Source organism: Aptenodytes patagonicus, chromosome 10, assembly GCF_965638725.1.
Source record: "Aptenodytes patagonicus chromosome 10, bAptPat1.pri.cur, whole genome shotgun sequence".
NCBI lineage: Eukaryota > Metazoa > Chordata > Aves > Sphenisciformes > Spheniscidae > Aptenodytes > Aptenodytes patagonicus.
In genome coordinates this window covers 22,798,137-22,812,194 of record NC_134958.1, presented here as the reverse complement: position 1 = coordinate 22,812,194, position 14,058 = coordinate 22,798,137, and the positions used below count along the sequence as shown (strand labels likewise).

General features: G+C 58.8%; 1 protein-coding gene across 1 annotated transcript; it reads right to left on the bottom strand.

Annotated features, from left to right (window-relative positions):
* Positions 1-56: 56 nt before the first annotated feature.
* On the bottom strand, positions 57-12,588 carry INSYN1 (inhibitory synaptic factor 1). Its single transcript, XM_076348551.1, has 4 exons — positions 12,538-12,588; positions 11,683-11,849; positions 10,610-11,347; positions 57-763 (listed from the first exon to the last, which is right to left on the bottom strand). The coding sequence occupies exons 3-4, from the start codon at positions 10,790-10,792 to the stop codon at positions 77-79; spliced, it is 870 nt and encodes a 289-aa protein (XP_076204666.1). The 5' UTR covers positions 10,793-11,347; positions 11,683-11,849; positions 12,538-12,588; the 3' UTR covers positions 57-76.
* Positions 12,589-14,058: the final 1,470 nt, after the last annotated feature.

The window sequence follows — 14,058 nt, the reverse complement described above, 5'->3', positions numbered from 1 at the left end:
ATATATAGTTTTCTGTCCCTCCCCAGGAATCCCCCCATCCACCCGCCCTCCCCAAATCCGTGCGGCGGAGCCGGTGTCAGTTTTTATTTTTAATTTTCTGCTTGGCCGGGATATAAGGCAGCACCGTCTGGGTGCTTTTATCGGCTACGGTCTGCGTGCTGCTGTTCCTCGTCAGCCGCCGCGCCGGGGGTCCACCACCACCACCGGTGGAAGGATGCTTCGAGGGTGGTCCCGCCAGCACCTTACGGCCGGGCTCCTCGGGGCCATCATCCCCTGGGGACACCGTGCTGTCACCGTCCCGGTCGTCATCGCAGCACAGAGCGTGGTAAAGCACCTTGTCGCTGAATCTGACCCGTTCCCGCGTGCCGGCCGGCCGGTGATGCGGGATCTTCTGGCCGGCCGTCGCGCCGAAGGCTTCCTCGCTGGATGAATCCGGGGTCCCACCGCCCCGGGGACCGTTGGTGATGGGGATCCCCCCGTTCATCAGCCGGTAATCGGGCTGGCGAGCCGGCGGGGGCTGCGGCTGCGGCTGGGGGGGCTCGGGACCGTCGCCCGGGTCGGAGGGAGTGGAAGCATCCAGGAAGGAGCAGAATTCCCAGCTGTCGGAGAGGATGTCGGAGGTGGAGAAATCGAGGGGTCCCAGCTCAAAGGCGCCTCCCCCCTTCTCACTGCTGGAGGTGCTGCTGACCGTCGCCGTCGTCCAGTCGTCCGGCTCCAGCTCGAACTCAAAGTCGGACGTCAGTCGGTCGATCTGGCTCACCACCTGCGGACAGACGGACGGACGGAAGGGCAGAGAGGAGCTGCCGGATGGTTTTTGCTCTGTAATAACACCACGTCCCTAAATCTCTGCCATTTCCCCCGGTATCACCCATGTGATGAGTTGGGAGGCCTCAGCCCAGGTGGAGCCGCTCTGGGAGCCCTTCGGCAGGGACCGAAGCCCACCCGGTGGCACAGCACCTATGGGCCCCGAGCAGGCGGTGAAGCCTTGGGTGCTCCTGGGTGCTTGGTGCGGCAGGATGGGCCCTTCCCAGGGTGGCCCTGGGGTCTGCCTTGTCCCCTGGGACCCCGAGTGACACCCCAAATCCCTGCACACGTGGTGTCCCTTGGTCCCTTGCACCCATCCATGGGGAGCCACCAGCGACTGCCACCTCCTCCCCCTGGAAAAGGCAGCTCCGTGGGTGGGGAAACTGAGGCAGGGGGTGGAAAATGTCCCAAGGCTGTGTGACAAACTGCAGAGCAGCACGGGAAGGTCGGAGGCTGCGGGGACAGCACTGTCACCCCCCCCGCCCTGGCTGGGATGCTGACGGGCTCGGTCTCCTCCATCTCTTGCAAGGTGCTGAGTATATCAAGACCCATGGTGGCTTGGGGACGGGGTCATGGCCCCGCCACGCCGCAGGGGACGGACCTTACATGGGGCATGAATAAAACAGGCCCTGAAAAAATTAAAAATAATTGACGTAATGTCCTAGCTGAGGTTCAACCTCAGCTGGAAGGGCTGGAAGGGAAAGGAAGGGATGAAGGACCTCCTTCCTCCTATGGCTCCCATGGACCGTGGTCTTCATCTAATGACCTTGCTGAGGTTTCGGATGCGAGAGGCTCATCATCCACCTTCAAGTCTTTAATCCCATCCAGCTCAAGGGCTACCCAGCACCGAGCACAGCACTAATCCTGCCTGGGGCTCCCCAGTCCCACCCAAGCACCCGCTGCCGTGGCATCCGGCTGGAGCCATTGCTGTGTCTCCAGGAGCATCGTAGTGTTTCTTGGCTGGTGTTTCTGCATGGATATATGTGCGCAGGGGGGTGTGTGGCTTTATTTTGTGTGGGAGGCAGAGCACGATGCGAAAATTCAACTCAGCAGCAGTTTGAAGTGCATATTTTTGGCAGGGTTGCTGGCTCGCCTCCCCCCGCCTCTCCGGGGGAGCTGGCAGAGGGCCTGGCCGGTCCCAGCACTGCCAAGCAGGAGGTGGGCAGCGGCAGACAAGCGGGGGGGCTAGGGGGAACCCCTCAATACCCCTCGTACCTGTTTGTGCACCCAGTTGATGCATTTTGTGCTCCCCCCCTCCCCAGCATAGGCATCTGCGGGCATCTGTGCCCCCCGGCACCCCAGGGCTGTGTCCCTCCCTCTGCTCCTCGGCCCCCCCATCCCGCACGTGGAGCATTGGGGAGCGAAAAAAACCCTGTGCTTAGCTTTTTCCAAGTGGTTTCTCCATGCATAAATGTGTTTTTTTTTCTGGTTATTTTTCATTATTGCCTTTCTCTCCCCACCTTTTTCCTTCCGCTGCCCTTTCGCACGTCCTTTCCTGGTGGAAATCAGCCACAAATTTCCCAAAATACCGGAGGGAAGACAAATCAATGGGCAATATCTTGCCAGACACGTTTCATTTCCTTCTCCTCATGCCACCGAAAAGCCCTGCCGTATCTCCACCGGTCCCACGGTTCATCGACGGGTGTTGGACCTCCTCATCCACCAAGAATAATTAATCATGGCACATCTCTCCATCATTTTTATGCTGCTGTTATCCCATAACTCCATTTTTTTGAGCACTTTTGCTGGCGGAGACCGAGTCCTTGGGCTCAGACACCCCATCCCATCCTTGTGGTGGGTAGCCAAGGACGGGCACCCCAAAGCTGCTGTCATGGTGCCCGGGTGCCCTTGGTCTCTGCATCCCTTTGCTAGCTGCCAGCGCGCAGAGGTTTGGGTCAACACCATAAATCACTAGAAATGCACCATAAAACACGGCTCAGCAGGGCAGGCTCCTTGCAAAGCCCTCGTGGTGGATGAGGAGGCGTGGGCAGAGTTAAGGGTAATTTAGTATGTCTGGGCATCTGAAACCAGAAGCCTGGGGGGATGATTACACTGCCAGCAGCCGAAGTGGCTCCATGACACTCTGCTGACCTGATTTTAATAAAATTCCCATATTCGAGCTCCAAATTTCACTTGTTCGACAGCCCTGCCCATGCAGCTCTCCTGCTCTGTCAAGCTCCCGAGGAGATGGCACCAAGGATGGGGGACCCCGACCTCCCATTTGCTTGTTGGAGGGATCCAGCCATCGCAGTACCACCTCTTTTAAATCAGCTGCAGGCCCCCATGGGACATCTCCAGGCTCCGGCTGCAGCGAGGGCCATTTCTCGGGTCACCAAATGCTGCATGGCAACCTAGGGACAACCTGGATGAGCATCTCTGGAGGACAAAATAGTGTCACCTCCATGGGGGCACAACCCCAAGGGGCACAGGGGTCCGATACAGTTCGTGTGAGGGTGATGGGGCTGGATGTGTGCGTTTGCTGCCTGCTGCAAACACGGAGCGGAGCAACTGGGGAGACCTGGGAATGGGGAGACACTTTCCGAGATGGGACCGGCCGGTGTCACCAGGGAAACGCAGGTTGAAGGGCTGGGGATTGCTCCGTGTTGGACACGTTGGCAATAAAAGATGCCAAAAAACAGCTTTCCAGGGAAAAAAGGGTGCAGTGGAGCCCGGATGAAGTTTGGGTTGGAAATGAGAGGAGCGCTCCCACCATCAGACCTGAGCACATGGTGATGGGTGCTAACACACCTTAACGGCCTCGATCAGGCCCACCTGGGACCCCCACCCTGCCCATGGCTCAGGAGCCCATATAAGCTCAGCCCAGGGCTAGAAGTCCCCTCCTAAGCTGTGCTGTATGAGTGGTTTCTCTCCTGGATGGACCTCTTGAAGGTACGTTGAAGCCCATCCCTGGTCCTGCCTCGGGGGTGGACCTCCATCATGGCACTGTCACCTGGAGGGACTTTGGGTCCCCAAAGCAGGGTAGTGCTGGGGACAGTGAGCTGAGCGCTTCTCATCCCAGGCAGCAGAAGGCAACGGGCTTTACCTAAGCTCCTCACCCATGATCTTCGACTTATTTTTCCTGCCTCCTTGCCCACGCAAGTCCTCCAGAAAGGACAGGCAGGGACCCATCCATCCTTCAAGCTTTGGCTTTGAAGGGTGCTGGGGGCAAGCTGGGAGCATCCGCACCAGCATCTGCAAGAAAGTCTTGAAATTAGAAAAGGCAATTGCATCTGTTCCCAATGCACCATGAAATTTCTTTTTTTCCCCCTTTTTTTTTTCCTCTTTTCTTTGGGGGGGAAAGGGTGAAACTTGAGGAAAAGAGAAAAAAAAAAGATGATGTGACCCCTTCTTTCTCAGTGACAAGAAAGAATGAGGAAAAAGGGCAGGAAAAGAGCTGTTCCTGGGAAACACCCGGCTATTATTTTTTAATAAGGCAGCAAATGATTCTGCTGAAACCCTCAGCTAAAATGAGATCACCTCTGTTTTCACGAAGGCTCAGTGATTACAACGTCGGGCTCAGGGCGAGCATCTCCTTGGGCTTTGAGTCGGGTCCCTGTCACTCAGGGTCCTTGCTCCTCCTCATCTTCATTAAAGGGATCCACTGTGATTCGGGCTGGGTGGGTGCCAGGAGATGTCACGTCCTCGTCCCAGTCCTCGTCCCGGCACACAGGGATTAGTGTCACATCAGCGGTGGCTCACTCGGGGCTATTTTTAGGAGCGCTTTCTATTTTAAACAGGGGGTGGTGGTGGCGGGGGGGTGGTGGTGGGGGTGTTAAATACCTATGTGACACTTGGTACCCGCTGAGGATTTAAATGTGAAGTAGGATTTGGTCTTTTCTCCCTTCTTTTCTCCTTCCTGAGGCAGGTTGTCAAAGATTTTTAGCTGAGGCCATCGCTGCTGGCAGAGGGAGCCAGGGCGAGAGCGATGGGGAGGGAGGGATGGACCAACCAGACCTGGGATCGGGTGGTCTGGGGTGAGACCCTGGTGATGCTTTCATCCCCCAGTGAACTGGGGTGGCTCTGTCCCCCTAAAAGCAGGTGAGGAGGGTTGGGGTGTCCTCAGCATGTGCTGGAGGTGCCATGGGGGTGACCGAGAGAGCACGTGTCCCCATCCTCCCTCGCCTTTAGGTTTCACCTTGCTGCAACAAGCCACCTTTTTAGTGACAGCAGAGCATCCCTGGTCAAACCAGGCGTACCTGGCAGCAGGCAAATAGGGAGCAAAAATAATTCCCCTTGACCGCGTGCTTGGTGTCACCAAGGGGCCTCATCCTGCTGTGCCCAAGCGCCCTGAAAGCAGGCGCTGGGTGGCCAAGGGATGCTCAGCTCTCGCCCAAAGTGACAAGCTTTGAGCAGCCATAGGATGAACTGGAGCGAGGCAGAGGGATGGGCCCACGTCCTCGTGGCACCCCGTAGAGACGGGCACCGAGTGAGGATGCGCTAAACCGCGGCACCGACCAGTTCACCTCCACCCCAAAAACCAGCTCCCACCATTCAGCCCACCTGGGAGTGCTGGGTGCTCCCCTCACCCCACGTACAGTCCCTGCACCCATGGACACTGCTGGCAGCCAGGAGCTTTCCAGGTGAAAGCCTGGGTGCCCCAAATTGGGCGTTTGCCTCCCCAGCTGAGGCAGATGTTGAACATCTAGAGCATCGTTGGTTTTTAATGGGATTTTTGGTTATCAGCTGCAAATCAAGCACGGAGGTTCCTGGCTTGGTGGCTCTAGCTTCCACATTTTGGCCATGCTGTTTCCTATCGAGGGGCTAAACCTCCTGGAAGCTCAAGAAGATGCTGGAGAGGCGAGGGACGAGGCGGGAGGACAAGAGGGGACTTCAAAGGCTTTGTGGCCGGTAATTGGTAATGCATACAATTCCTGAGGCCGGGGAAGGAGCTGGAAGATGTTGGAATCAAAGTGGTGTGATCTAACGGCCCCTTTATCCCAGCACGGCCTTTGAAGCGGTTGGGCGAAGCAGATCGGTGCTCGGGGCGGGTACTGCTGGGCAAAGGGAGGGTCTGGGGTGGGGAGATCAAAGCGGGGTGTCTTTGCTTCGACGACATGCGTGTGTCCCCTCAGCTGCCCTCTGGTGAGATGCAACTGTTTTCCCAACCCAGAGCAAAGCATCTCGTCCCCAGCCGGGCTGGGAGAGGAGCAGGGATTTTTGTGCATCAACCCCCTAGACCCCATGTTCCCTCAGCTGCCGGCTTGGTCCCCGTGCCCAGCACCCTGCTCCGCACCTCCAGCAGCACATTTTGGGGTGCAAAGCATCTTCCCATGCTATGCAGCTGCTTTCCCAGGCTGGATCCGACCCGCCTGGCCCTGCGCTCTGCTTTGCTGACAGCTGGCACGCGGAGGGGATGTGCAACGGGACCACATGGCCCATGAAAAAATCCCCAACCCTATTCCCAAAGCATCCTAGAGGCATTTGACACCATCGCCTTGAACATCAATTCCTCCCTCCACGGGGGAAAAGAGCCACCCCAAAGCCTCTGGCAGAGCCCCCGCGATCCCCCAGCCAAACTCTCCCGGAGCCAGGGACCTTCCCGCATCTCCCAAACCACTTCCCGGCGCAGGCAAGGTGAGTAAATATTTAATAAGGAATAAATGATTAATTGGAACTTGCAAAGAGAAGCTGGGTTACAGGGGCCTCTCTTCCCCGAGCTGATGCTTATAAATGAGTGTGCCACGGATCTCGGGATCATTTGCTACATCATCAGCTGCTAAATAGTTTGAAATCATTGTGCAGATCTCTAAAACATGTTATTATTAGAATAACAAGCCGCCTTCTCTCTGTGAACTTTCCCAAGCGTTCCCAGCTTATCACCTATTGATTACAACATTATTAAGGTATTTATTACCATAAGGGGTTGCAGGGAGGATTTTCCTCCTGCCAAAGGCTTGGAGGGGACCCCTCAGTGCTGCTTCCCTGCGTGGTGGGACCCCACTCCTCCCATGTCAGGGGGTGCAGGGGTGATAGGACCCTTCCCATGGGATTTTGCGGGGTTTGCACATAGGGAGACTTGCACAGATATTTATTTCCCACCTCTGGATATACCCCGTGGATGGTTTCTGACCCCCAGCACTCATCAAAGGGATCCCCCAAGGTTGAGAAGGAGCTCAGCCTTGCAGTGGAGATGGCTGGGACCTCCTGGGGTATCTTCTTCCCCGTGGCGTCACCCTTATTCCCGTGGGAAAAGGCCGGGGCTGGCAGGAGGTGCGTGGGAGGGCAGGCAGCGTGGCAAGCGCTCGGCGGAAGAGCCTTCCCTGCCTGCCTCCTGCCTGATTTCTACTTCCAGTGTGCGATTTCAATCAAAGATTTTAATAATCATTTTCCCCGCACATAATACAGCCCTGTCTTGGAGTGCTGGGGAATAATTATATACACAAAAAGGGAAAGAGGAAGGGAGGGAGAGTGGGAGTGGAGAAACTGGTAAAACAGCATCCTGAATCAAACGGACATCTGGAATGACAGCCTTCAGGTGGGAACTGCTCCCGGGAGCCGGGAACGGTGCCTGAACCAGGGTCTGGTCCCAGGTCGCATCCCCAGGGATGGGCCAGCGGAGCGGGGCTGCCCTGGGGTCCCCCACCGAAGCCTCCCCCTGGAGCAGCCCACAATCCCGCTGAGTCTGGGACTCAAAATCTCTGCTGAAGCAGGGACAACCTGGGAGAAAAGCCCTATGTGAGCCAGAGCCAGCTGTGCCTGGAGCTGGCGAGTGGTTTCAGAGCAGGAATCATCCCTGGGTGAAAGCCCTCGTGCCCACACAGGGGTTTTGATGGCTTTGGGGGTTGTTTTTTGTCAAGGTGGTTATGACCTGTCTGCTTCTTCCAGACCTGCAAAGTCCTGGTACCCAGCTCCTCTTGCAAGGAGAACCTGGAAGGAGCAGGTCCAGCATCACCCAGTGAAGGTTTTCTGGCTCCGCAGGTGCCTCTGGTGCAGCAGGATTGGGTGCACCGCTGCCCTCACCGAGCACATCCAGCCCCGTGCCCCAACCCACCGGCAAAGCGCCAAGCAGAGGAGGTGGCCGCAGGGATGGACATTTCCAAAGCCTCCTTGGCATCTCCATTGGAGAATACACCAGATTCACAAGTGCCAGGGCCCTGCGGGCACTAATGGGCTTTAATGACCCCGAGCAGCCCCTCCTAGGACCCCTCCCCATGTGCCCATTTAGGCTCGGGGCCATCAGTCCCTGCCTGGGGCTGCAGGGCTGCCTGTCCCCAGCCTTGTCCCCATGTCCTGGCCCTCACCGTCAGCCGAGGAAGAGCATCACTACGTGCAAGGTAGACAATCACAAGGGCTTATTTTTTTTTTTTACTTCTTTCACCAATATCCTAGAGCTTATGATTTGCCAGCCTGGTGTCTACCACATACTTTTCTGGGTGGGCTTGAAAGAGATTTCAGCATAACGTGCTCCCATCGAGCTTGCTCTGAGTGATCCAGAAGACAAGGGGTTGAATTTCCAAAGCCTTTAATGCCCAACATCTGCTTGGTTTGGGGAAAACCAGACTTCTGGTTCTTTGGAGTCACCAGAGCCCAGTTTAGCCTGGTTGGACTGGTGTGTTTTAGCTCCTGAGCCTGCTCTTGTACTCGGTCTTATGCTGCTTTGTATAAATTCAGCTAATTGCTGCAAAGTTATATGGGTATGTTGTAGGAGTTAGGACCCACCTCGTGGCTGGCTCTACGCTGACCTGGCCATGTTGTCCCATGATGTGAGGGGCTCTTCCAGGGCAGCTATGGACACAGCCTGGGAGGTCACTGGTGCTTAGGGATGTGCCAGCTCCATGGAAAAATAATCTCCAGGCCTCAGTGCTTCCCAGCAACATCTGGAGAAGCCACCTCATGGGGCATGGACCCCCTCCCTGCCACAAGAGCAGGGTGTCCCTGGGGCGAGGGGCAGAGGGTGGGTGTCCTCTGGCCACCCTCTGCTCCTCAAAGCACAGGAACCTGCTGCCCTCAGCTCTTCCACCCTCCAACGTTAGTCCTTCTCCTTTAAGCCTGCTTCCCAAAACATGTCCACAGGGAATGCCGAGAGCCCTTTACCCCTCCCCTGTGTCCTCAGGCCACCTACTCCTCTTCTCTGCTCCGAGACAGGCTGGTACAACCTGACTTGGGCAGCCTACCGAAGATGCTGCAGGTATGCTCAAGGTCCTGCTGGCCTCACGAGCTGGACGGGGACCTTGTGGAGCCACTCGAAGCTTGGTGGGAAGCACAACCCGGCCTCAGCTGTGAACCGGTCAGAGACTTGTCCCATCCCGGTAGTCCTTAGCCCTCCACATCCTCGGCAGGAGGGATGCTCGTATGATCGTGGTGGTCCCACCTGGCCTTAAATCCATAAGCTCAATAAAAGGGGCCAATTGCCATCATCCTCACTTTAAAAGCCTCTTTAAGCTCCTGGAGGAGTATGAAGTGAGCTCAGGCTAAATGGAAAATAGCTCTGCCTCCCAATTATTACTATTATGACTGTTTTTAATCATCAGAGATTTGTGGAATGGGTTTTGGGCTCCCCCCGTTGGTGTTGCAGGAATCGGGGGGGGCTTTTTGCTTTGGGTGGCCGGGTTTGCTTTCTGCTGCAGGAAGGACCCGCAAAGCCACGAGAGAAAGGGAAATCTCTAGGGATGCCATGGCCAGGTCGAGCCCTCGCGGGGACCCAGTGGGGTGGCATGGTGGGACGTGGCATCCCCCCGGTGCTGGCTTTCCTGGCAGGACGGCCTCCCTAAAAATCTCCTGGACCGAGCGGAGCCACCCCAAAGGAGGACGCTGCATCCCAGGGGATGCTTCAGGCTGGAAGATGTCACCTCCCTGACCACGGCCACGTCCGTGCTGAGGATGACGTTGGTCCGCCTGCATCAGCGCTCTCTCGGTGGCACCCAAATGTCACCGATCCACGCAGGGCTGCTCCATGGTGGCCCCATGGCAAAACCCCCACCAATTTCTGCCCTACCTGGGGGGAGACAAAGTTTCGCACGGCTCTGGATATAACCCCATGCTTGGCTCAGGCCACGGAGAGGATGCAAACACCCGCCTGCCCTATTGCAAAAGCAAGCTGCCATGCCTTGAGGCTAACCGCACGCTTTCCGTCCACCATTTCCCCCGTTGCCTGCGGAGATGTCCTAAATTACCAGCCCCATCCAGATCCCCTTCCTCTCCACCTTGGAGATGTGTGGCCCAAACACTGGAGCCACAGAAATATTAAATTCCCCACCAAACCGACTCTGCCGTGCCTCCTCACGGGGAGGAAACTCCAACTACACTTTGTATGTGTATATATATAATTTTTTTTTTTTGCAGGAGCAATGGACCCTGACAGCCAGGCTACGGGACAGCCAGTCGTTTTGGCCCCCTGCCCGCCCTGTGGACCCCCCCTCATCGCACCCAGGGCTGATGCCATATTTTTGGTGCTCCCTGCAATGCCAGAGGGACCCACCATCCCCTCTCCATCCACTTCCCCAGAAAACACCCCCCAAGCTTCCCCCCAAGGCAAAGCTGCCTGTGGCACGGTGCCGATGGCACTGGCTCCCCCAGCCCCGGTGTGTGACCCCACGGTGCTTCTCCCACCACCAGCATCCGCAGGGCCGGTGCTTCGGCCGGGCCCCCTAACCCCGAGCAAACCCTGGTGTCAAGGTCAAGAGCAATTTTGCAAAGCGTGTCTATTTTTTTTCTCCCCCCTCTTTTTGAAAATCCTATTGCACACCTGATGGGTTGCGGGTGCTGAGCTGGCCCCGGAGGCAGGGGTCAGGCAGGGGGATGGGGACAGGGCACCCCCATTTGGGGCCAGCAGCAGGGATGCGATGGCACCCTGGGGTTTTCCTACCTCCCGGAGCTCCTTGGCCACCTCCTTGAGCTCCTGTAAGATGCCTTCCAGTTGCCCGATCACCATTTTCATCTGACTCCGGATCCTTTCCCTTTCACAATTACTCTTGCTGCTGCTACAATTGCTGCTGCTGCTGCTGGGGTGGTCACTGGGCTGCCTGTCCTGGCAGGTCCGGGAGTCCATCCTTCCCTACCGGCCTCGGTTCCTGGCCCCAACGGCTCTGTCCATCCTGCTCCCCTCTAGCCGGGTGGCCTGGCGTCCGCGCAGCCCCTCTCGGCCGGGGAGCTTTCAACATCTTAACGTTCCCCTGCCTCCAAGAAAGTCCCAGCCGCACGCTCGCCTCCCTGCGAGGTCGGGGGGCTCCGGTTCGGAGCGGGGAGCAGGGTCGGGATGCACCATGCGGAGTCGGGAGCACTGCAGAGGGGGCTCAGCCGGTGGCCGTGGGGAGATGTGGGGTGGCCATGGGGCGAACGGAGGAGGCAAGCACTGCCTGGTCAGGCGAGCGGGAGGAGGAGGAGGAAGAGGAAGAGTCCCTTGGATGTCCCAGGAAGCTAAAATCCAGCAGCTCACGCCTTGCCTGCTCCCCAATGCCGGGGAGGGGGACGCAGGGCTGGGTGTTCCTGGGGAGCGATGCTGCTCCCCGCGTCGGGCCCTCGCTCCAGGGTTGCCAGCTCCAATGCTGGGTGGTGGGGGTCTCCCAGCTGAGCACAGGCGTCCTGGGAAGCCCAGGATCCCCTCCTGCAAGGACAGACAGACAGACAACGTGAGGGAGCCATCCCTTCCAGAGCCAGAAAGCTGGGGGGGTGGTACCCTGCCCACTCCTGCCTTGCCTTGATCTCAGCCCCGGCACGAGGACAAGCCCCCGGGTACCCCCACAGCAGCCCCCCCCTAATTGAGGGGGGACCAGGATGGAGCCTGGCACTGTCCCTGGCACGCTCCCTTTTGTGCCTCCCCCCCCCCCCCCCGCCCCAGTTTGAGACCTGGAGACTGGGCACAGTGGGGTCTCGCTGAGCCAGATAGACGGATGGATAGACAGCCAGACAGCCAGACAGCCGTGCAGCTCAGGAACTTACCGTCACGATCCAGACCCCCCTTGGCTCCAGTCCAAGCTCTTCCTTGTCCTTTTTTTTTTCTTCCTTCTCCTTCTCTTACTTCCTCCCCCTCCTCCTCCTCCTCTTCCTCCTCCCTCAGGGCTTTTGCGTGGCACAAGAAGAGTCCGGGGGCCACTTTCCTTCAGTCGCTGTTGGAAGGGTGAGACGTTATCAGAGGTGACAGCCCGCCGTGGGGGGGACACATGTCCCGGGGGACCCCTCCGTTTTGAGGGGGGGGGGAATCAGGCAGCCTCCTCCTCCCGCGGGGGCCCTCCCACCGCCATCCTCTTCCCGGGTTCAAGCCCCAACCCCGCCTCGGCTGAGGAGGGGGGGAAACCCACCTTGCCCCCAAATGCCCCCCCTTCCCTCGAGGGGGGGGGAAAGCAGCACGGGCGGAGGCGGACTGGGGGAGGGGGGGGGCTCATCCTCCCAGCCCGGGGGTGCGCACAGGGAAGGGGGGGGGGGGGTCCCGGCATGCTCGCATCTCCATCCCCGGCACCCGCATCCTCCATCCCCGCTGCTCGCATTCTCCATCCCCGCTGCCCGCATCCTCCATCCCCGGCACCCGCATCCTCCATCCCCGCTGCTCGCATTCTCCATCCCCGGTACCCGCATCCTCCATCCCCGGCACCCGCATCCTCCATCCCCGCTGCCCGCATCCCCGCATCCTCCATCCCCGGTACCCGCATCCTCCATCCCCGGTACCCGCATCCCCGCATCCTCCATCCCCGCTGCCCGCATCCCCGCTGCCCGTGTCCCCCCACCCTCCCTCCCTCCCTCCCCGGTGCCCCCGCTGCCCGCACCCCCGCACCCTCCCGCGGTGCCCCCGGGACCGACCGGCGGCAGCGATGCCGGTTCAGGGCCGGCCGCCCCCTGGGCGCCGGGCGGGCGGAGCGGGGCGGGCGGCGCCCGGCGCCCCGGGCAGAGCCATGGGGCGGGCGGAGCGGCGGTGGGCGCCCGGCCCCCGGCCCCGGCCGCAGCCTCCCCGCTCCCCGCGGCTCCCGGTTCGGCTCGCCCCGGCGGCTGCTGTGTCAGAGAAAGGGGCCGAGCCTCCGCCGGGCGGGGGGGGCTTAAAGGAGCCGGGAGCCCCTTTGCAAGGTGCGGAGCGGGGAGGGGGGGGGCAGCGCCAAGGGAAACTGAGGCAGCGCTGGGGGCGTGTGTGTGTCACTTGCTTGGGGGGGGGGGGCTGTGCCTCAGTTTCCCCACTCTGTTCCCCCCCTCTAAATAATAGGCTCATTAAGGCTGGTCCCTTCTGAATGCAAAACACGTCGTGTGTCATCCCTGTCCCCGTCCCCCGCCCTGTGGGTGATATTTGGGGCCAATTTCTGCAGGATCTGTAAAAAACCATCAGCGCGCCCGGGATGCAGGAGCATCATCTTAGCAAAGGTCCCTGCTGCGGGACTTGTCTGGGCAGGAGGAAAATAACAACCACGGGCCTGCGTGTGTGTGTGTGTGTGGGGGGGTGTCGATCTGGTCTTGGGGGGACCCCAACGAGGGGAGGAAGTCGGCCCGAAGTAGGGATCCAGCCTGGGAAAATCCAGCCAGCAATGGGAGCAAGGAGAGTTTCTTGTCCTAGAACTGAACCGTGACGATAGGTGGCAATCCCAGGTCTGCAAGAGGCGAGGCGGCGTGTGCGCGTACGTTATTTATTGCCTCCTACCGGGTATGTTTAAAAGTGCTGAACACACTTTTTGGCGTGGACCTGAACTGATTCATCCTTTAGCGAGCAGCTCGTCACGCAGCAATGCTTTGGGGGCTCTTCCAATTCCCGCAGGACATTCAGGTTGGGGTCCAGCGTTGGATCCCCGGGATGGCAGGAGCGCTGGGGTGCATGGCGGATGCCGACGAGCAATCCCTCGGTGCACAGCCTCACTGTAATGACATTTTCCAGGGTAACCACATGGCTGGTGGGAAGTTTTCAGCAGGAACCTCCTCCATGCAATAATTTGCGCCTAAAGCTCATCCTGGGACAATGAGGCCACGCGGGTTCCCGACAACCACGACACTCCCTCCTCTCCTCCCAGGCTCTGATTTCCTCTAATAGCAGGTTAATGCCAGCTCACGCTCTGCCTCTGCGGTTAACCAGGCAGAGCCAAAAATCAGCAGGGATATTAGGACAGTAATTTGGGGAAAGAGTGGAGGTGGTAAAACTGAGACAGAGGTGCTGCTCCCCAGAAATCCACCTCGGACTGGCGATGCGGGACTGGGTGAGGCCTCACCTCCGAACACGCACAGCAGGTCCGGCGAAGGCAATAAAAGATATCGAATGCTTTTGGCCAGAGGAGGACCTGAATAAACTACAGCGGGCAACAAAACAAGCTGCTGAGATGTGGGCTGGGGAGGGAACACCGCTCCATC